Raw genomic sequence first — 23,852 nt, forward strand, 5'->3', positions numbered from 1 at the left:
TGTGTAGACGTTCTGTGTTGCTACAAAACTTGAGTATTGGTGGGTTTTTGAAAAATTCGATAATTTAAAAATAATCCAAGCGTTAGTATAAATTCTAAAAACAACATGCGTCACGAAACAATTCTTAAAATAAGTGCATCAAACCGTGGAAATTGCGGTATCAAACATTAAAACTTCTATAAAAAGACACCAATTTAAAAAAAAAAAAAAACAATACATAGTCCACCTATACGGAATTCTCATGTATCTACGGGTTCTCATGTGTTACGTGGTCTATGATGCCAGGTGACTATAATACTGATGACTTTTGAAAGAAAATAGTTACAAAGAAATATACCACTTGCAAACTCTATAACATTGATGAATACGAGCAAAAAAAGGTAGTGGACATTAATAGGTTATAAACAGCTTACGAGATTTTCTAGAATCAAATAGATTGGAATGGGTTGGACATACGTATTATATAGCAAACATAGGGGAAGTTGATAAAACGAGTACTTACCGGAAACCAAATAAAAAAAACACCGGTAGGAAGATAACACAAACGTTGGATAGATCAAGTGAAGAACGATTTAAAAAGATTAAGAGAAGAAGTGATAACTGAAGATTTAGGAGATCGTGAATGATGGAGATCATTGGTAGAAGCTGTGATAGGAATAAAATATATGGAAAATGTTGAAGCCCATACTTCAAAAGGAGGTGGGAGAGAAGCTGCCGTGAATCGGGTCATATTAGTTATTACTATATTATATAACCCGATCTTATTACTTTTATAAATTATTTTTGAATTATTCACGGTCATCGTAAAGGTTATTTAAGGTACTATTTGTTTTTACATTTTGACTTATTTAGTTTATTAGTTATGATATCAACATAAATTAAAATTAATATATATTAACATAGAAAGTAGACTATGTCTAAAAAAGAGCCAAAATACTTTGAAAATTATAACATTTTTAGAAAATACTTTAAATGTCAATATTTAGTGATCATAATAATTGCAAGTCCTTATGGTTATTATTTTGTGAAATACTATCACAAAAATTAAAATGGATTTTAATTCTCTCAAACTAGGTACTTATAATTTAACAGATCCCTCCTAAATTATGAACTAGATCTTATTTTCTATCAGAAACCACATGTAGTATAGATGTATAGTTTTTGTTTTAAAACGTTATTAGTTATTACAGACAAAAAAACCATCCAACATTTTAAATCTAATGCATTTATCGTTCCGCTTATAATTTAGAAAATATTTTGATAACTGTAATAATTGTCGATACATATTGTAATATTTTAATATGCAACTTGTAATGACATATTATTATTATTATATCTATTGATATGTTACATTATTAAATGAATACGATATTAATTTAAAAATAATAATTTAATAGGTAACTAGTAAGTATTACAATATCAATAAAAATGTATCTGAATATTTTTTATTTTTAATGTTTATAATAATTATTAAATGTATTATTTTTTTTGGTTCCTATATTCAGGAGTTAATTCATATAGATATTATTGACGTCAAACATTCGAGCTATCAAATCTGAAATCAATAACCATCATTACTTCTATACGCGAAATTGTGTGATAACTCCCATAGAATAATACGTGTGTTTATTTAAAAGAGTACATATTATGTTGATACCAATAACAAAATGTATTTACATTTCACGGAAAGTCAAAGTCATCTAAGTCAAACCGCATTTGAACCATATATTGTATTAAATATGTACAGGGTCACCAATTTTCAACCTATACGTCATAACGTATTGCAAGTGTATGAAATTGTTTTTGATAAATAAATAAAGAATCTCATTGTAACGTCATCAGGTCATCTTGACTGTATCCATTCACTATAATGTTTGACTGTCATAGTTTTAATAATGTGTTTGCTCTCGGTTCTACGGAGGTTTTCCAAATATGACCTGTACAGTGGTTTAAAATGAGTAACATAATCCATATTTGTTTTGTTATACTGTACTGCAGATGACAGGTAACAATCACGTCGGAAAACACCTGAAATAACATGATCGAAATGACGCTGTTTGAAAAATCGTATAAAACCCATAGTCTCTGCGCTAGACATCAATTTTGGAATTTCTGTATTGTCAGCAGTAAATAACACTGTAACAAACAATCAAAATGACGGTTAAAATTTCCGTTTTTGCTGTCGTTCTGGTACGTATATTTTAATAATAACTATCGTTCACGAAATAACTTATAATATTATATTAAATCATTTAACGTCCTTACTACCTATTGTATTTTATAATATGTAAGGACGATAATTTAATATACCTAGTCAGTTATTTGTTTTAATAGTATAAATTGTAAAATACAAATATTTAAAATGTTCACATTCACGTGAACATCTAAAATAAACTTTGCACCCTGAACATGTATAGTATAATATTTTGATATTATTATGTATATCTTAAAAATAATAATACGTTTTTAATGTATATTTTTTGTTTAAAAAAATGTATATAAAAGATACATTTTTCAAAGGTTTTATTGAAAAATTGAAATATATTACATTATTGTTATATAATAGTGTGTACATTTCCAATCAATCGCCAAACACTAAAACATTTGATTATTTTATTTCGCAGATTGTGACTTGTGTCCACGCTAATCTCTACCAGCCGCCGCCGCCCACATTATCAATGAGCATGCCATATATGCCCAACTATCCAGTCGATTGTCCAAGCTTCAATGAATTTAAGAAAAGTGTATACACTATGAATCAAGCTTTAGCCAATGTAATTGCCACTGCTAGAAGTGCCTACAACTACCATTCATTGTACAAAAAACAGCCAGGCCTCAATATGGAAATAAATGAAAAAAAAGAAATTTTCGATAAAGCTCTAAACTACTTTGAAAATAAGTTGCTTAAATACCGCCAAGCGTTGATCAACTACAAAGCGTTATTAGAGTATAATAAAATGCCTCCAATCGTATCAATGGACGACGACATTCCCATCGATCGTGAATTATTATAACTTTTAAATATTACATAATTTTAGTAGTTTGTTAATAAATTAATTTGCAACAGATTGTCAAACATAATAACTTGTATTTGTTTTTAAATAATCCTGAACAATAAAGTTCTAATTTATTATTTCAAACCCTTTACTTTTATCGACGTACGTGGCATATCATGCAAAATATATTATTCGTCTTATTATTATTTAACATGTATAAGATTTATGAAAATATTAGGTACATACAAATTTGAGAGTTAATCAAATTATTATTGTCTTAGAAACAGTCAATGTTTGAATATGACTATGTCATAATTCGCATAACACTAATGTTATTGTAGTGATACTGAATTGTAAAATGTATGTGATAGATAATTTACAATAATGAAATATGGTACTATTTATTTCTAAGTTTCAAATGTCGATATTTTTACAAAAATTGTGGTAGACAGCTATTTTGATATTTTCTAGAAGACGGTCGCCCAGCTTTTTTTCAAGCATTCAAATGAAAAGCAACAAATTATTTATTTTTTCTCGTTCTCATTTACCATCACCGCAGTAAGAAAGATGGAGCATAATCTAAGGAAGGATTTTTTATTTTGGTCCACCTCATTTCAATTTTATTCTTCAATAGATCAATTTTTCTTTAATGATATTTGACTTTTTCACTTAAAATAAATAAATAACTGTAAACTATATGAAAAAAAAAAATATACATCGATTATAATATGAATAATATTATCATGTGGTTTTCATATGTTTACACATACATAATATATTAATATGTAAGAAATACATGTATTTATATACATAAAAACATACTTTACGTTTAAGGAAAATAATAATGCACGACAAATTGATATAACTATATTATTTTATTTAAAAAAAAAAACACATTTCGGAATATTTTTTACCGTCCTAATTTACTTTGTGAATTATTGATCATTTAAGTGTTAACCGTAATCTGCCTATTTAAACATTTAAAATTAGTTGTTGAATTCTGCTTAAAAGTTGGCGAAGTAGTCCCGACCAGGATCAGTGGGCTTAAAAAAAATATTTTAATTGGATTGGAAAGTTATAAACCTGTATATCTTCTAGTCTGACTACACCACTGACTGTCATGAATCAAAAATCATATACCTACTCATATAACTAACTCATTAAATGCAGGACCAGAATATTTGTTGGAATTTTTTTTAAACTAATTAATGATAATTCCGGTTTCATATTATGTTCTATCTGTTCATTAAATCTATAGATTTTTTATTATTTTTATTATATTCGATAAAATAAATTAAAAATTGGCATGTAAATTGCTCAAAGGTCACGATGAACGATTTAAAAACAAATAATATTATCATTATAAAACAATGTCAGAAAACGTTTATATATTAATTGTAACGGTTAATATTAATCAACTCAGTTAGAAATAAAACCCAAAACACGTGATTATAATATTGATATGTATCAAATCGCGTGTAATCAATACACAAAAAAAAATTAAGTTGACGTTCAATCACGAATAAAAAAAATTATAACCGTTTAAAAGTGGGCCAGTTACCACTGTAATACATGCATTTTAATACAGCATTTAACTGGCATTGTGAAAATTATTATAATGTCTAAAGACCCAAGATAGTATAATATAATTGTAATACTACGCAACAACGTTGGGTTACGTGTGAACCGTCACGAATGTGACTATGTAACGAGAGTGAGTAAAAATAATAATTGTAAGTAATTGGTTTTGTACAAAACGTACATTTAATGTTCCATCTAAATCGTTGTCGAATACGATTGAAAATAAAACATTATCATACCTACTTCAACAATACAATGATAATAATTTACATCGATAATTTCATACTTTTTAGTTTTTACCAACGAGTCATCATTGATAGTTATAGATGGTAGTGAATAATCATCGTATTAAAACTCGATCAAATATTGACCATTATTAACTAGACAATAACTAATATTGCAATATTATTATATTTCATCAAGATATTTTCCAACATACAAAAAGTGGTGTAAATTATTTCGTATGATTTTAATAACAGTACCCAGAAGAAGCATAAGGGCAACATTTAGTATATACATTGTATGTATTTAATCAAATGCTTATTAGAACGACTGAAAGAACCTACTCATATTTCCTAATGAAATTTGACTGTTGTATCTTGTAAGTAATATTTTCCCATCACTAACGAATGAATAAATAATATAATCTGTTATCGTATTCCTAAAATCTCTATTCTAATTGGTCATAATATATTGTATGCATATTATAAAAAATAAAATAAATTATTTTGTCCAATGCATAACTTTAGTCTGCGAGTTGAGTGCCAAATGCAATAGAAATGTTCTAAATCATCACATTAAATTATCGATTTTTTTTTTTAACTTAAACATTGCGTAATTTTTCATGCATGGTTTTTAACATTTGATGATAATTTTGATGAATTACCATTGGGTAAAAATAAATTGGTGTTCTATAACCCATATAAATGTTTATTTGAAAACTTTTTTTAGCTTATACCTATTAGTAAAAGACACAAGTAAACGGATCTTCATAATTGTCTGCACTTCAAAATATTTATGTATATTTTTAGTTTTTAGCGGATAAATTGACTTATTGCAGGTCGTATATTTAAAAACTAATGACTCAATCGATGCTCGGTAAATTATAGTTTAAATTTTTTTTATAATCATAATTTATAATAAATATTAAAAAGTTTACTTTATAATTATCAATAAACAATTAATCAAACATTTCAATACAAAAAATTGAGTAAAAAAAATGCATATTTTAATTACTTAATTTTTATTATTCATACCGTCCAATACATTGGTGGTAAAATAGTCAATAAGCAGAAGTTCTAAACGAATAATAAAAAGAAACGTTCATTTTGTTAAAGAAACCGTCCAGTGACTTGTTACATGTTACATAAAAATAAATCACTTTTGAGGTTTCAACCAATTCATAATTCAAACTAGTAGAAAAATAAATGTATCAATGTAATCTTCATTTTTACTTAAAGAGTATTTCCCAGTTTACTATTTACAATCTGCAATAATATTGTACCCATACAAAGCGTTCCATACATAATATAAATCTAACCATCCAGGAACGTGAGTTGAGGCGTGAAATAGCAAAACTACGATGACATTGAATTCGGAAATTTATAATCAGTCAATGAATTTATTATTATAAATTAACGTAATCTTTTCTAATGACTAATACATATAATAAAATAATATTATTTACATATTATCAGCTAATCGTATTAAGAATAAATAATAACCTTATAGCGTGGAGTAAACCCAACAAAGCTAACGAAGGGTTAAATAATTTAGAGCTATACAGTATATTTAAAAAAAGGAAAATGTATTCCTGGGATAATATTGTTTTGACCAATTGGTCACCGTTCCCATTTTATTAGAAAGTTTTGAATTTACAAAAGTTGAATAATAATAATTATAAATTGGACATGAAACAGTTTTAAGCCGGATTTTGGTCTTTTTAATCACTTCTACTGCTCTAAAAAAAAAAGTGCTCACTGAAACAAAAAAAAACACATAATCGTGAAACTAATAGCTTTCTCGGTTTATGCCACCCTCAACCTAAATGTATGTTGAACATAACGTTTTATTATTAATTTCAAAAACATTTATCTAAGCTGAAAGGAATATTTAAAAGAACTTTTAATTTGTTTTTTTAAAACTATTTAAAGACCTATTGGAAAATTAAATATATTTTTTGTTTCAAATACAGCAAAACTGTATCCGAATTTCTGATAAACTAAAATATAAATAAATAACTGATTTAATTGTCATACATTTTTATATAATTTCGATTATCATGAATATCATGCCATAGCTATAATACCATATTGCTCAGATTGTATTGTTATGTGTATTTACAAATATCGGCATTGAGGTTTTTGTTTACTAAAATGTAATATGTCACTACCTAGTTAAACATAGATTTTAAAATTCATAGAAAAACATTCAATCAACCGTCATTGCATTTTAGTCAAATCAAAAAATACTATATAGGATGTTCAATTTCACAAGTAATAGAAAAATTATTCCAAATTATTAATATTTAAATTATGTTTACTTTAAAACTATAACTAAACATTTTATAATAAATCTCTCTATACATATATACCTATATTGATGTACTATAATTTTATTTTAATAGGTTCTACCCCCATATTTTAAAATAACATAATAATTCTAGATAACAATTAAATATTTTACGAAATAAAAAAATGTAAAAAGTTCATTCAAAATATGTTATTGTTTTGAATTATTGTGATACCGGCCCTGTATAAATAATGAAATGAATACCAACGTTATAATAATATTTACTATACATACATATATAAATATGAATACTTTTATTTTTTTATTCGTAAAATAACACGAATTTCACTTGTGTCAACAAATTTAAGAGATCAAACATAAAACAAATCGTATATATATTGGTCGGAATTTGGATATTTTATTCATTTAAAATTGACATAAATATCTAATACACTTGCAGAAACTCCGACCAAATATTATGGCTTTCAAGGAAATTGCAATGCTTTCCAGTTTGGTGGTATGTATTTTTTATAGAGTATAAATTAAAATAATAAACCTTTGGTTAATATAAATTAGGCAACAATTATTAAATTACAAGTAATAGAAGTAAGAACAAAATCTAACATTTTAAAACTTTAAAATTTAAAAAAAACATAGAAAAAACACTATTTACTGAATTTGATTAGTGCACTTATATAATGAAACAGATTAAAATTTTTAAAAAAATTTTACTTAGTTGGACAATGTATGATCAGAATTTAATTTAATACTATAGTTTTACATTGGATATTTACTACCTATGGTATATAATAGATTTCGCGTCACATATTTTAAAATAGTTGGGCGCCTAGATAGGTACATCACTACTTCACAGTAACACAAAATAAACAATTAATTGTTATCAACTATAAAAATAAATACCCATGTGTTTTTATTAGCTAGTTGGGTTTTTTTTTAATCTTTAATTATATAACATTATTATCATAATTCATAGAGATTTACACTACGTTTTAGTTATAATTCACTTAGCAATAATTATCACCAAGTACTTAATTACTTTATGTACAAACAAGATGTCCAATATTTAGAAAAAAATAAAATATTTTTATAATTTTAGGTGGTCACTATCATAAGTTACAATGTACTAGAAGGCAATGCACAATCAATAGAACCATTAATAGACCAAGATTACTGTAAAGTAAAAGCCGCATTGTATGACTTGGGAGAAATTGGAATGAACTTGATGGACGATTCGCAAACATTGAACGACATGCAAAGAGAATATTTTGCTGGAAAAGTCGATTATTCTGCTGTGGAAAGAGCAAGGAATGAACTTAACAAGACCAAAAATAAGTTGTTCCTAAAACTTATAAAATATATTTGGGCAACAAATGAATTTGAGCCTACAATCAATTATCAAACCACAGATCCCCAAAAACTTTACAAAACCATGGACGACTTGGAAAATTACAAAGAAAGCATAGATGAGATGCATGCCGATCTTCTTAACTCAATGTCCCCTACTCTCCAACCAACAGTCGTTGGAGCATAATACTTATTGTAGTTTTATGTTTTGTTTTTGACTCTGATGTATGTTATTGTTTTTCTATTAACCAAACGTAACCGATTACAATTTTAATAAAACAAATGAATCATCGTTAAGTATCCAAACATATTTGTTATAAATTAATATTATATTCCTTCGAAATCCTTTCAGAAAAGATAAGTATTTTATGAGTATTATATATTCCTTTAGACTTTAGAGGATCAAACAACCTGTATAAATATGCATACCTATTAGGAATAGGTAACCTATTTCATTAATAAAATATTTTAGTGAAGTTCAAGTACTTATATTAAAAATAAATTATTATTTATTGATACTTAAGATATTTTGATTTAATGTCTAACACATTTAATTATTGAAGGTGCTATTTACAGAGATGAGGTGTTAAAGTAAAATTTAAAAATTATATTTACCATTTTTTTTCTATACTTAACTGTGTAGAACACAAGCGCAAAAAAATTGCCTTTTTAATAAACTACAAGTAAAAATCATTTTTTGTTTTTCGTCCATTTATTATAGTTTTAAGTAAACGTTTACGCTTGCTGTTTGCTTCGATCAAATTATAAATTTAATGTGTGTGAATTGTAAAATTTGTCTTTCATAGTTTCATGTGACGGCGTTATTATTCTGGGCTTTTGATAGTCATTGGTTCATTCGAAGGTGGCTCAGTCCAGAGGTTTAATGAATATTTCTTGCCATTTTCAATAAATTTATATACCTTGGTGGCTAGGTAACAATAGTTTTAAAAAATCCTATTTCATTTGAGCTTATACTGTTTATACAGTATATTATAATTTATATTCAGTATTGCATATTTATTGTAAATGATTATCAACTAAATTTTAACTGAACTCGATCACTGTTGTATTTTGAAAAAGAAAAATACTGCAGTAACCTATTTAAGTAATAATTAATATAAGGATCGTAAAATATTAAACTGAAACTTATACAGTGCAACTGGCACAATATGTTAACAGATAAAACAATTTATTTTGCGATTTTATTCCATTACTAAGATACAAAAGCAAGAATCAATTTTGCACTTTTGGAATGGGCTATTAAAAAAAATATTGCGCTTTTGGGTATCACCGAAAAATGTAAGGACTTACCTACAGGTTATTAGGTGATCATAAAAACGCAAAACATATAAATTATGTATAATCTAATAAAAATGTTAAATATAATCAATCTAAATCAATTGTTGAGAATAAATATTATTCACCAATGAGTTTTGTTGAGAGTTTCCGTAAACTGCAGTGGTTCCAATGATCAAGTTGTAGCTAAATTGTAAGGCATCCAACAGGCATATATTATATCAAAAATATAACATTTACTGCGCAGATTTAACGTGGGCATTACAATGCGAATAAGTATAATATATTAGTTTATATTATATTTATAATGCAATATATTTTATTATTATGTAACTTTCATCCACAAACAAGTTTACAAAATAATCTTTTCTTGTATTTTCCACCGTCGTTTCGGGCACCTGCAACCCCATTTCCGTTTTTTATTTTCTTAGGGCAATAAAAACCACACACGCCGGACACGACATAATAATACAATAATATTATATATCGTACAACATACATGTGCATTGTCATACACAATTCATTCTAATACAGCGGCGGCATTATATTGTTGGCAGTCAATTGACTTCTATTGACTACGGGTCTCTCGCCCAGAGTATATCCGGCTAAGATGTTTGCGTTTGCGATCTAACTTTCTGCTTGTCGCCGTCGTATTTACATTTAATTAGGTATACGCGAAACCCGGGAGTACGGTATTGTATACTATATTATGCGGTGTGTGCGTGTACGCGTGACCGAGGTCGTAGCCGTTTATAACCACGTATACCGGACGCACGCCGAAGGGTATTTCTGCGCAGTCGGACTCCGATATTGTACCCATATTACAGTGACTTGAAAAAATTCGATATGGTTGTTTTTTTTTTTTTTTTACATGTCGCCTTGTCTACACGTCGTGACGCGATTTATACGCACTGTGAATATAAAATGTATATTTCGGCGTTAAGTATTCGAATTTAGAACACAAATGTAATAAATAAATAATAAACGAAAATAGCAGCGGGAACATCGTGGTAGAAATCGAATCGTTGAATATTTTCATAGAATCTTACACCATAGTATAAAAACTACAATGACTATGTATTTCGCTATATTTATAATAATAAAAAAGGTGGTCAAGTGGGTGTCACTCGCTGCTGTACAATAGGTAAAATATGGGTCACTGTAATAGATGGTGTTAAATGTTAATTCAATGATAATATAATATCATATTGTATAAGAAAAACGATCAGTCAGTCTATGATATTACTAAGTACCTATAGGTATATTTGATGATATTATTGTGAATAAATTAATTTATATATTATTATACCTAACCTCTTTACGTGAAACTTTGTTTTAAATTTTCAATCCTTAGTTGAACATTTTATACATTTTAAACTACAAAATAATTATTAAATTTTAAATATGATAAGTTATGTCAAAAATCAAACTTTAAATGCTTATAAAAAAAACTTGTGCCTGTATTTTTAATATTTTTAAGCTAATATTGTAACAATATATAAAGATCCTTGTATTAATTTTTTACGCTTTTCAGCCCCACTAATAAAATTGTATTGATGAAATTTGTAGAAAAAAAAACTAATAAAATTGAAATTTGAAATTGTCGTTAAACAGCTAAAATGAGTCCATTTTTTTCAAAATTGTATGGTGTATAGAAAATGGAAATATAAACATTCAGTGAAACTTTTATGTATTTACAGTTATTCGTTATTGAATTACAACAAAATAAGAAAATCGCTAATGAGAAATCGAGTGAATATGCAATGTTGTAAAAATATGAACTTCAAACGTTCATAAAAATTTGGTTTGACTTTCTTGTAGACATTTTTATTTTTATAAAGATGTCTACAAACTTATGAGGAATCTTGTATTTCATTTTCAAATCTAAGATTTAAAAAAAAAAAATTATGAATTTTAAGCTAAAAATAATTTGCACATTTTTGTTATTTTTTCGAATTTTGTCTATTTTAACTTTAAATGCTTATAAAAAAAAATCATGGGTATGGATATTTAATATTTTTCAAATACCATTGTAATAATATATTAAGAGCCCTTGTATTAAATCGTCATGCTTTTTTTAATGTTGTTTTTCCTGGCGCTTCTTAAAACTATTCGGAATTTTAAATGTTGACCTCCCGTATGCACTAACTAGATTCACTTCCCCATTGAACAAGATACTAACTATTGGTGTTGAATAAAATCGAAGCAGTTTTTCTGCCACGAACCGTGATGACAAACATAAAAAGAAAAAGGTGGGTAAGTGGATGTCGCTCTGCTGTACAGTAGGTTACAAGTGGGTCACTGTAATGGATGATGTTAAATTTGAATTCAATGATATAATATTATCATTGTATAAGAAAAACGATTCAGAGTGAAAACGGTCAGTCAGCCTATCATATTACCAAGTATATTTGATGATAATATTATTGTGAATAAAGTAATTTATATATAACCTAATTACGTGAAGCCTTGTTTTCAATTTTCAATCCTTAGCTATAAAAGTTGAACATTTTATAAATTTTGTCAAAATTTGAACTTTGAATGCTTATAAAAAAAAATTTTGCCTATTCCATCACATTGGAAATTATCCAGTGTCCTATTGTGACTTACTAACAATTTGGGCAAAAAAAAGAACCAAATATATATAAATCTATGGATTGTGCCCAATCAGAGTGACTACCAAATTACAGTAATTTGCATAACTGCATTAGCAGTCATGTCCGTCAACGTGTTAATATTTTTCAACTGCTATTAGAACGATGTATCAGGAGCCTTGGGAAACTTTTACTTTTGGTCCCCCAAAGTACCAACTAGATTCACTTTCTTATCAGAAAAGTTACTGTTGAAGAAAATCCAAGCACTTTTACTGTCCTAAAAGGTGATGACAGACACAAAAACAATAAAAAAATAAATAAAAATTAAATTAAATAACACACAACATTGTAAAATTAATACATTCATCGCTCCGCTCAGAATCTAAAAGCAATTTTAAAACTAATTGGACACACAGAATTTAAGCTACTGTTTGTACAACTAAGGACGAATGGCGACAAATGCCATTTAACGGGAAAAACTGTCCCCGTTTACGAGAAAAAACCAATATTCTTGATTAAAAATACATATTTTTCAAATATTGTGCATACGAATCACTTTTTTTAAATTTTTAACATACAACGGTAACATTTATTAATGAATATTATTATTATTATTATTATACTGATTCTCAATTATAAGTCGTATTATATTCAAACATTTAAAACTTTTTTTATACAGTTAGATAAAAACTTCAAACATTTTGATAAGCTAAACAAGAAAACGGCTGAAAAATGTAATCCAATAATCATCAAGTGCAAATAGTAATAACTAAATTACGAAAAAAGAAAATTGTCCATATAAATTATGACTGAAATGGTTGACCCAATAAAACGAATCACTCGAATTTTTAACTTCTTATCGGTAACAATAAATTATTAATTACCTACTATTATTAGTATTATTTTTTTTATGATACTGATTCGCAATAATAAGTCGTATTATATTCAAACATTTAAAATTTTTCAGTAAAAACTTTTTTTTATATAGTTAGTTAAAAACTTCAAACTTTTTGATTATCTAAACGAGAAAACGTCTGAAAAATATAAACCGATAATCGTCAAGTGTAAATGGTAATGACTATATTATTATGAAAAAAGTTTTCTTTTTTTATGAAATTCTTAACACAATAAGTAAAATTGTTAGTCTTGTTCATAATATTTTATTTCTAATAGAATTATATATATATACATATATACATATGCCATACGTTGCATACAATTAACATTTTACTGTTGAGCACGTGTAGATGGTACTAATAATGCTTAGTATTTAATATTCAAAACCAATTACAGTTTATAATCTAAATAAATAACGAGTACATTATATAAGTATACTTATTATACATATATGTTATTGTTAATACGTCAGTTGTTAGTACAAACGATACAATTCAGGTTGCTATTGCAATATTATTACGATTGAAACCGATAGTTGGATAAACTATGTTCAGACTAATAACATGTGTTATGTTATCACTATTTGTTGCAATTTTAAAATATTTTATACTACCTAAGTATAAATATTGAATTAGCATTATAAATACGTTCCTTATTTGTTAGAAAAACAAACGCACGAAAAGGTACAGCTTAATATACAAAACGTAGTTTTAATTAATGGTAAACAATGCTATGGAAATAACAAAGAATAAAAAGAAGTAGGTATAATACTGCAATAACATTAAAAAAATATATCAAGTTTATACTAGGATCACGGTTGCATATTATAAACATTAAACTAGGTATTTTATTTTGAATCCGATTTCATGTAGAAATGATTGAACGCATTTTTAGTGTCCACGTGATACATTTTAGAAACTGTCATAGGTGGAGTCAACAAAAGTTGTCAGAATATATATTCATCCCTTATATATGTTAATATTCTTCAATTTCCGGACTTGTGATACAAACTGAGTAAATAATGTGTCTAGAATATAAATATGTGTTACTTTTCACGTATACTCATATTTTGAACATTTCTTTGTCACAAGTTTTATCTTCGTTTTTTTTCTCGTAATTATCTTCGTCATATTTATAAATACCTACCATTGTTTTATAAGACAAGTAAAAATGCAGTTGTGTTATGACAAATTTATTATAACTACGTACTAGTGAATGTACAGCAAAATATACTTTTTCTGCGAACAAAAGTTTAACATTATTTTTAAGAAACAATGTAATTTATAATGATTCTTTTGTATGAAGCCTTTTCAAATCGATTATTAATGCTGTGTACAACTTAATTAAAAAAGTTAATTGAACAAATCAAGAAAACTTCCCATATTTATGCATATTATTATTGATTTAATATCTCTACTGTAATTTTAACAAATACGCCAACAGTATGAGACACTAGAGAGAGTTTCTGTAAGTGTTTGACCCAAAGAAAAAGTGAACTATCATTGGTAATATAAAATATTATGATGCAGTTATACTAGTTGTAAGTAAGTTCAGAGTAATTGATCAAATTGAACGTAATATTTTGGCGTGAGTGATATAAATTACCAATATGACGTATATGGCATATTGGCATTATCGGATCGTTATTTTTATCACACGACGTTCTATTATTCTATTATACCGTTGATACAATTTTATATTATTATATTATTATGTCCTTGATTTCGGTATGATATTGACACCGTGCAGGAGACACATTAGCAGAGTATTTTGCACGCATAGTCCCTTCAAATTTATCTTTCATTAGTGTATTATTATATACTGACAAACACTAACGTATAGGTATGCACATAATATTATATTAATATTCGTGCGTAAGACTTTCAGTATAATGTTATTAAGTACCTACAGTGTGATAATACGGAGTCTTTCATTTGGTTTTCATTTGGTTTTTAGTAAAGAATGCGTTGCGACCGTATTCGGCTATGCAATAATGGATTTTTAGTTTTTATTATGTTGGACATAATATTATTTTGGTCGCATTATCATATTAATATTATGTTTACGATCGCTTGTTCTTCACACACACTTATTAAGGAGACAAATCATTATCGTGTAAAGCCCCAGCAGACCTCTGTGAACCATGTGTAATTATAACTATCAATATTGCATTTTATCGCTACGTGTTAATACAAAATAACATGTAATATAAGCTACAGTCGTTTGGATACCATAAACGTGGTCATGACAATATTATTATAAATATAATATTTTAACACCATAGCAGATAGTATTATGAACCGATTTAATATTTTTGATGGTTTTTGTGATATAGATATAATACTCATTTGTCCGTTTTCTTTATTATTCAGTGTTCGTCGTCATGACTTACATCTGAATATCGCGTTTTATTATATAGCATTATTGTATTGGCTATTATATATTATTATTACGGAGTGAAACGATTGTATTGCGCACGTCGTAATGACGACTCCTCGTGTAAGATGTATTTTATGTAGACAACAACAACAATTTAAAGCACCTCGGGGACTCCATTTATACGTGTCAGTGCGCTTTATCATATTTTTTTTCACCATTCGTGATAACTGATTAAATTCAAACTCTAGTTCCCAGATATCTACCACGGTTATATTATGCCTATAACTCGTGTCTATAAATATATTTTGATTTAATTTGATAAATGACTCCCTACAATGTACCTTTGTAACATTTGCAGAAATTACCTATGTGTATTTTTTTTTATAGATGTTTTAATTTTAAATAAACAGTTATTTTTTTATTTATTTCTAAAAACAGAAGAGCTAACTTAATACGCCCGACCAGCGAATTACATTAACTTAATATTCCAAGAATGTTAGACTGACAAAAAAAACGTTGAACTAAAATGTATACATGTCGTCGCTATACCACTTAGGTACATAATATATTAAGTATAATTACTATATATACATATATTTTTTATACTTTATCAAAATAGTTATTTTTAATTCATTGTAATTGAACATCAAACAAAAATAAAACGTACTTTTTTAAAACCCGTCGCATTCAATTATTTTAATTATGCGGATGACAGCTGTTTACACTAAAACCGACGTATATGGGTCAGAGCAGAGTTGGAGATAAAAATAATAACAGTAAAAAAATAAAAAATAAATGAAATGAAATAATTTTGGTTGATGTAATTAAAGATCGACCAGCACGATAATTCGGGTATAATTCCCTTATAAACAAGAAATAGCAATGTCCACTGCCGCCTCCATCACCTCCACCGCCATATCCACCACAGCTACAGTACTTCTACCGTCACGCCACGACCACCATCGCTATACCACCATAATACGCGGACGGACGGATTAAACGAGCGCTCACTCGAGGTTCGCTGGTTCGCATATTATAATATTATACGTACGGGGTTGTTTTTTTTCATTCGTTATTATTATTATTGTAGTCGTGTATTCGCGTGCATTTCCGACCCCTCCGAACCAATGACGGCCGTAAAACACATCGTTCGAATTAGCAAACGACTCGCGGCCATTTGACTTCGACAAGAATAATAATAATTACCTACACGCAATAATATTACACCTGATTGTAATGTTACAACGCGACACATCGGGCAGGATTTTTATCAGCGGGAATCGTGATAACGGACACCGTACGCGTTACCACAACTGTAAGACGGCGGCCCGTGCCTTATACCTTATACCATTGATTGAATCAATGCTTATACGTACACTATTATAATGATATTATATTATACTGTGCACGGCTGCCATCGTCGTCGTCGTACAAGGCCGTGGCCTAGGTAACAAGTTTTCCGATTCCGTCGACTGCTAGCCAATGTGAGAGCCGGGGTGCGCGAGCGCGTCTCCTAAATCACTCGGTTGTTTCCCGTGCGCGCACGTGAAAACGACATTTTCCCGGCACATATTTATCGTACGTTATTTTATATTTATGTCGGTAAAAAAAAAAAAAACAAAAAATATTTATCTCAAAACTTGGTAAGCCCACGGTTCACCCGCCAACGTCCTATCGTCTATTTATCCGCGACGAATGTTCGAACTAAATAGGTAACGTATATTATAAGTTATCACACACCGGAACAAAAATATGTGCTCACAATAACTAAACATATATATATATATTGTGTAATAATATTCTTCGGCAGTTTTGCCGACTACGGTGTGACGCCGACTGCAGCAGCCGACCCCCGAGAACAAAAGGCTTTCATTACACTACGAGATGCCATTATTATAATATTACCATTCGTTTATTCATTCGTTCGTTCGTTCGAACGTAGAACAATGTTTCGCGAAAGTTTCTTGAGACTACGAAACTCTTCACGCGATGACGGCTTTACGCCGCTGCAGAGGCCCATACACATTTTGACACACGCGTCTTGTCATCCAGAGCAGACGGACTCAACCGAATAAAATATAACACCGAGCACATCGCATAAATAATAAATACACTGTTATTTGTACACATTAGTTGTAGTATTTGTGCACCCACGGATTTCACAATTACCATGCCGGTATACTACGTGTGTTTCTCGTCTTTATAGTTAATATATATATCGTAATATATTATGTACACGCGCCGAGGAGTTAATCATTATTACCACTATACAATGTAATATAATATTATTATTATCATGCGACACACAGCACACGTATTCATAATACGCCATCTCGGCAAACCGTTGAGTCACATGATCACATTGTCCCGATACCATCCCCTGCAGGGCCGCGGTCGTCGGTGTGTGTACGTTATTATACCGCGGTATAATATTATTATTTAAGTATTACGATACCTGATTATTAACGGACATTAGATTTTCACGAGCATTTTAATAACATATAGTTATCGTTTTATTATGATATTGCGTACGTAACATATTATGTATAGATTCCGTGAATCGCAGGTACGACAAATTCGTTTTGATTTGATTTTAATTTGTTTACAGTTATAGGAACACCCTTCCACGAACAGTTAGAAAAACTTGGGAGATATCCATTCGTTCGATTTCTGCGATTATCTCGGTAACATCTATACATATATAATATTGTATAGGTGTTCGTTTCTACTTATGTATTATACGCCGTACTTATTGGGCTTACAGCCGATGTAATCGGGTTTTTCTTCTTAAATCCTTTTTGAACGGCTTTACAATTCTAAACTCGTTATGATTAAAACCTCTACGATCTACATGGTTTGTCAAATGCTGTCACTACATAGTATATAAGCTATAACATCATAATATTCTGTTGAAGGTCGCAACGGTAATTATTTTTATAATTATTCACTCTTAATAATCGGTAAATTAATAAGTATATGTCACATCGTAAGCATTATATTCGTAGCCATGACATTTTTTAACACATTATAATATATGAAAAAAACTGTACGATGTAGAGAAAAACCCCCATAGCTATTGATTTTCTTATATACCGAATTTCCCATAGTACTTTGGTTAAATTAGACCAATAATAAATTCCGGTTAGTAAAACCCGAATGTTTAAAGTAAAAGGGTGCGAAGAAACGATTGATATAAAAGACATTTCAAATAAAAGTGGTTCTAAATCGCAAATCGTTTACATCCCTGAATTCCAGTTGAGAAAATAGTCCCTGGAGTCTTGGAAAAAATAGAAAAAAAAGATAAGATCAGATTTAACACGAATGCAATTTCTTTCTCGATTTTAAAGTTTAATGTTTAATGCCAATTTAATCTATTGTTTTTAATTTGTTTCTTACGTACAATTTACCAGATAAGCATCATTACTAAACTAATTTTATCTGTTTCGACACGTATTTCCTACGTATCAGAAGAAAAACAAAAGTAAAAAAAAGTAACGTGTAATTAACAAAATCGTTTGATATAGTAAATATAAAAGAAAAGAAACGTAAAAAACTGGGTTAATAACTTTACTATAAACACATCATTAACTTACATATCATAATGATATTATTATTTTCGTCGACAAATATCATGATTTAAAACACTAATTTTAATACTATGATGAATAAATAAATTAAACAAAGGAAATATTAATTAAAATGCTAATTGACTCAAATTTAAGTTGAAATTAGTTTCAAAGAATTTTTTTCGTAGATAAAAACTACGTCGAAACAAAATTATGTTTCATAAGAATAATTGAAAGTTTCAACTCTGTGAATATTTCAACTACCGGCATCACAATGGGATAACGCGTCGAACTTATAGAGACCGAACAGCAGAGCATTATTAAACAATAACTCATATTTATTTATTTTTCTCGCGAAGCTATATATAAGTATTTAATAAGTCGAACTATGTAACGAAATAAAGACTAATATTTGTCAACGATTAATTTCAATAATATTGGCGGTATGCTGTACAAACACAGTTAAAATTAATCGAATGTTTGTTATGAAACAGTTCGTAATGACATAATATCGTTCTTTGGTTGATTCGACTCATCGAAAAATAAACCGTTTTACTGCCGGACGATTAAAACGGAATTTTCGTGTACGATTCGAACTTTGAAACTACGTCCACGCGTGGTTAGGTGGGCCGTTATGTTAGACGTGTTTCGTTTCAGTGCAAGGAAATAAAACAAAAGTATTATTATTTTCCGTTCGAAATTAATTTTAACGAATTCCGTGACGAGGAGTTCCCCGTCTGTCGTTTTCCACGCACTTGTGGGGACGATTTTTTTATTTTTCTATCGTTATATATGGGGTGGGTTTTTAACTTTTTAGTTTTTCGTACACACTACACTAACGGCGTCGAGTGGTCTCTAGTCTCTACGCCACAGTAATTATCACTCACCTATTCCAGCAGCGACGGAAATTATAATTGCTGACAGCGTGGCCACGTACCACGTCACTCGCCGGTCCGCCATCGGGGACCGGAGAAAATCGAGCGGATATTTGCGGATTCGACGAGTTTTCTTTTCGAACGGATGTTCGTCGTCCAAGAAGTTGTGATGTCGGCGGTTGTGGTGTTACAATATTGTGCGGTTAATACCGTTATATTATATTTTCTGGTGGTTCGTTTCGTTATCGTTCGGGGTTTTCGCGAAAGAGGCTCATTTCCGCGGCTCGCAAACGACGAGCCCAATTAGAGTTTTTATTGCGGCCGTAGGTACGCGATAAAACGGTAATATTAATGATAATGTTATTATTACAGCCACCGGCGGTGCGCGATTCGCAGTGTAGTTGTGCACATCGCGTAAACAGAGGCCGAAAATTAGTGGAAACGCACACACGCTGAAGGAAAGTCAACCGGTCGGAAACGGACGATCGGACGAGAGACACAGAGAGAGACAGAGAGAGAAAAAACGTGCTCGGAGGGTCCGGGCGGAAAGGCGGCGCACTTGGAACTCGCACGCGTTTCTAGGGACGGCGGCCGACGGGACCGGCGACGACAGCAGAAACAACCGCCATCTGACGGCCGGCGGCGGCCGAACGTTACGTGCGGCGGCGACCTTGTTGTAGGTACGCGCCGCGGTTTGTTTTATTTGTTTTTGTTTATATTTATTTTTTTCCCATCTCCTAACCGAATTATTATCGTTGTATAGTTATTGTCATCATTATTATTATTATTATTAGTATTTTCCATCAATTACGCTTAAATATTAGCTGACCCGTGAGCGCAATAAAAATATCGATTAGCCTCCGGCAGATGTAATGCGATTTTCAGCCAGTAGACGCCTCTCTCCCTCCCCCTTCCCCGGTAAAACATAGTTTCCTACCTACCTGAATACGACGACAATGACGAAAAAATCAAATTTTATCCAATATAATTTTAAAAAATTTTAGTATTTCACCTACACACAAAGCAGTATTAAAATAATTTGGGATTCAGCAAACGATAATGATATTTTCGTTTCATTTCAACTTAACTCGCCCCGCGCCACCACCAAACGTATAATAATTATTCGTTTCCAACATGACTCTGAAATTACTTTTTCGTTCTCAGCTTTTGACTTTTTCATATACCTATATTAATACGAAGTACCTTTAAAAATTTACTCGGAAGTCGGAGTGATAGTCTTGGAATCGAACACTTGTTCATGTCGTACCTTCCATTGCTTGGCTGCCACGTACGATATAATATAACTATTATAATAGTAATATTGCATATTATATAAATACCTTATACCTATGAGATGGCACAAAACTTGTTTTTAAAAATTGATTTATCTGCATTTTTAGCTAACGTGTAACAACACCATCCAATCCAGTATAGTAAATTTTAATTATAATACTTTATTTGTAAAAAGTAATATTGCATCATTAATAAAAATGGCAAAGCTTTCAAAAACGTTGTCTATATAAAAAATGACAAATGTACTTAATTTGATCAATTATGCACAATAAACGTGATCACTCAAAGATCAGATTTCAAAAATTAAAAACGTTTGGTATTATTCGTTTCAGCTTAAGATTACTATAATATAATATAGTATTTAAATATTTTGCTAGTATTTAAATTGTACAAGGGAAATATAATAATAATATGTGTACACACTATAATGGACGCTTTAATGAAAGTATTATATACGGTTTTAACCAGAATGCTTGTCCTGGTAGTGAAAACTGAATTAAGATATTTTCAACGTACTGATTTGCATTGGATATGCAGTTAACTGTAATATAAGTAATATGATATTTACAAACATAACAAATAATGAATTTTAATATTGTATTTTAGATTGTAATATTTTTGTTATAAATTTGTAATTAAAATAATATTGGACAAAGATAAAAATATCGGATAAAGATTTTGTAATAATGTATACGGGTAAATATAAGTTGAATCTTATTTCTGATACAAGTTGAAGAAACGTCTATCGCAAAGTCAGATATTTTTTCCATGTAAAACACCTTGGTCAAGTGATAGAAAATTACGATTAGATGATCGATAGTAGAAATTAACAAAAATGCATTATTAAATAGGAACAAATCCAGAATGAAGTAAGTTAACGTAAGAGATTCGAAGGAAAGTAACTAACAATATATATCACACACAATTATAACCCAATATTTTATATTATGTAATCATGTAATACCTGTCCATAGAGCTTGAACCAACTATTATATATGCACAGGTATAGTGGCGAAATCAAATGGTTAATAATGTTTTAAATGGACTGGTGGTGTCCAGTATGTACCAGGTACCTATATAGTACAACGTATACATTAATCGAAAGATCAATGTAGTATTGAACATGGCTATAAATAATATAGGCTAGTAATAATAACATATGTTGAACTGTAATAGGGAAAAATTGACTAAATTACTATGAGAAATTTTTTCTTTGAAATCGGTAGGTACAGTCTTTTCCTTTTTTTTAATAATCAAAACAATTTTTTAAAGCCTTCTAGGATATTTTATACCTATTGCCGTATAATTCGGAATAAAAACTGATATTTCCACATAAAAATAAATTGTTTTATTTAAATAGGTAAATAAAAAAAAATTCTAAAATATTTTATAGAATATATTATAGAAATTTATCTCTTAGAAAAAAAATTAAGACCAAGTACGCGTTACACGTCATATTTTAATATTTTAATGATATTTTGTTATTTACTTAATCTACATTTGTAGATTTATACAAATATGTAAACATATAAAAAAATATTCTACTGCAAACATAATTTATTTATTACAAAATAATTAAATACTTAGTTTTCTGTATAGGTTTAAAGTGAAACTTGTCATTGAGTAGGTCACACGGTACTTGAATTTATTAGTGATATATAACTTATATTTGATTTCAGTTATGAGTATTAATTGTATGCGAAAAACAATTTAATCAGTTTCAAATGTTCTAAGGATATTTTAAATCATATTTACATCACTGTAAGTAATAATTTGAACTTATTTTGCTTCTGTATTGTTGTACTATTTTAACATGCAGATAACTAATTATCCTGCAGCTTGCATTTCATTTTCAGAATTACGTTATTCAAATTGAAACGATTATAAAATTTTATCTGAAATTCAAACTTTTGTAAAACAAAATGTTTAATCCAATGGTTGATAAACTTGTAATACAAAATAATAATTATAGGTTGTATTGCGTACATTTGAAAACCATAAGTTACCTATGTATTACAGTTAAAAATGTTTTTAAATTAGTTTTTAACTACAAAACAATTTCCAGATGTTCGTGGTTTTGACAAATGCTGTCATTTTTTTAACTTCAAACGCTTATGAAGTAAAATTATGACAGAGTATTTTCGATATATTTTAATTAATAATGTAAGAAAATCTTATGAGGAACCTTTTATTAAACTGTCAAGATTTTTTACTTGGAAACTAAAATTTAACAAAAATCAAGAAAAAAACTTTGAAAATTCGAAAATGTAACTAGCTAAATAATAGCAAACACCTTTTTAAAACTGCACCATTTCCATGAAATGCTAATTTTAATAAATTCTGGATGGTAATTTCAAGTAGGTATTGATGGTTATAACTTATTTCTAATTATTGAAGTGTAACAAGAAATATACCTATCTTACCTATAATACATAGGTATGTTACAGTTTTAATATACCATAGGTACAGTATGTAGTATGTATCCTAATTTTGATTTAG

General features: G+C 29.0%; 3 protein-coding genes across 3 annotated transcripts in view; 2 read left to right on the forward strand and 1 right to left on the reverse strand.

Annotated features, from left to right (window-relative positions):
* The window catches only part of LOC132950478 (uncharacterized), a 153,642-nt gene extending 133,007 nt beyond the window's left edge, over positions 1–20,635 (reverse strand). The window contains exon 1 of the mRNA XM_061021967.1: positions 20,073–20,635. Within this exon, the coding sequence (XP_060877950.1) occupies positions 20,073–20,145 (73 nt within the window). The 5' untranslated portion in view covers positions 20,146–20,635. The remainder of the gene's footprint in view (positions 1–20,072) is intronic.
* LOC132950480 (uncharacterized) lies at positions 2,041–3,140 on the forward strand. Its single transcript, XM_061021968.1, has 2 exons — positions 2,041–2,190; positions 2,625–3,140. Exons 1-2 carry the CDS (start codon positions 2,155–2,157, stop codon positions 3,012–3,014), a joined length of 426 nt encoding a protein of 141 aa, XP_060877951.1. The 5' UTR covers positions 2,041–2,154; the 3' UTR covers positions 3,015–3,140.
* On the forward strand, positions 7,462–8,759 carry LOC132951134 (uncharacterized). Its single transcript, XM_061022857.1, has 2 exons — positions 7,462–7,605; positions 8,206–8,759. Exons 1-2 carry the CDS (start codon positions 7,567–7,569, stop codon positions 8,638–8,640), a joined length of 474 nt encoding a protein of 157 aa, XP_060878840.1. The 5' UTR covers positions 7,462–7,566; the 3' UTR covers positions 8,641–8,759.
* Positions 20,636–23,852: the final 3,217 nt, after the last annotated feature.

The sequence above is a fragment of the Metopolophium dirhodum genome, chromosome 8, assembly GCF_019925205.1.
Source record: "Metopolophium dirhodum isolate CAU chromosome 8, ASM1992520v1, whole genome shotgun sequence".
Taxonomy (NCBI): domain Eukaryota; kingdom Metazoa; phylum Arthropoda; class Insecta; order Hemiptera; family Aphididae; genus Metopolophium; species Metopolophium dirhodum.

Coding starts and splice junctions, on each gene's coding strand:
- LOC132950480 (XM_061021968.1), top strand. CDS start 2,155: ATGACGGTTAAAATTTCCGTTTTTGCTGTCGTTCTG. Junction 2,191..2,624: donor CCGTTTTTGCTGTCGTTCTG/GTACGTATATTT, acceptor TTTATTTCGCAG/ATTGTGACTTGTGTCCACGC.
- LOC132951134 (XM_061022857.1), top strand. CDS start 7,567: ATGGCTTTCAAGGAAATTGCAATGCTTTCCAGTTTGGTG. Junction 7,606..8,205: donor CAATGCTTTCCAGTTTGGTG/GTATGTATTTTT, acceptor TTATAATTTTAG/GTGGTCACTATCATAAGTTA.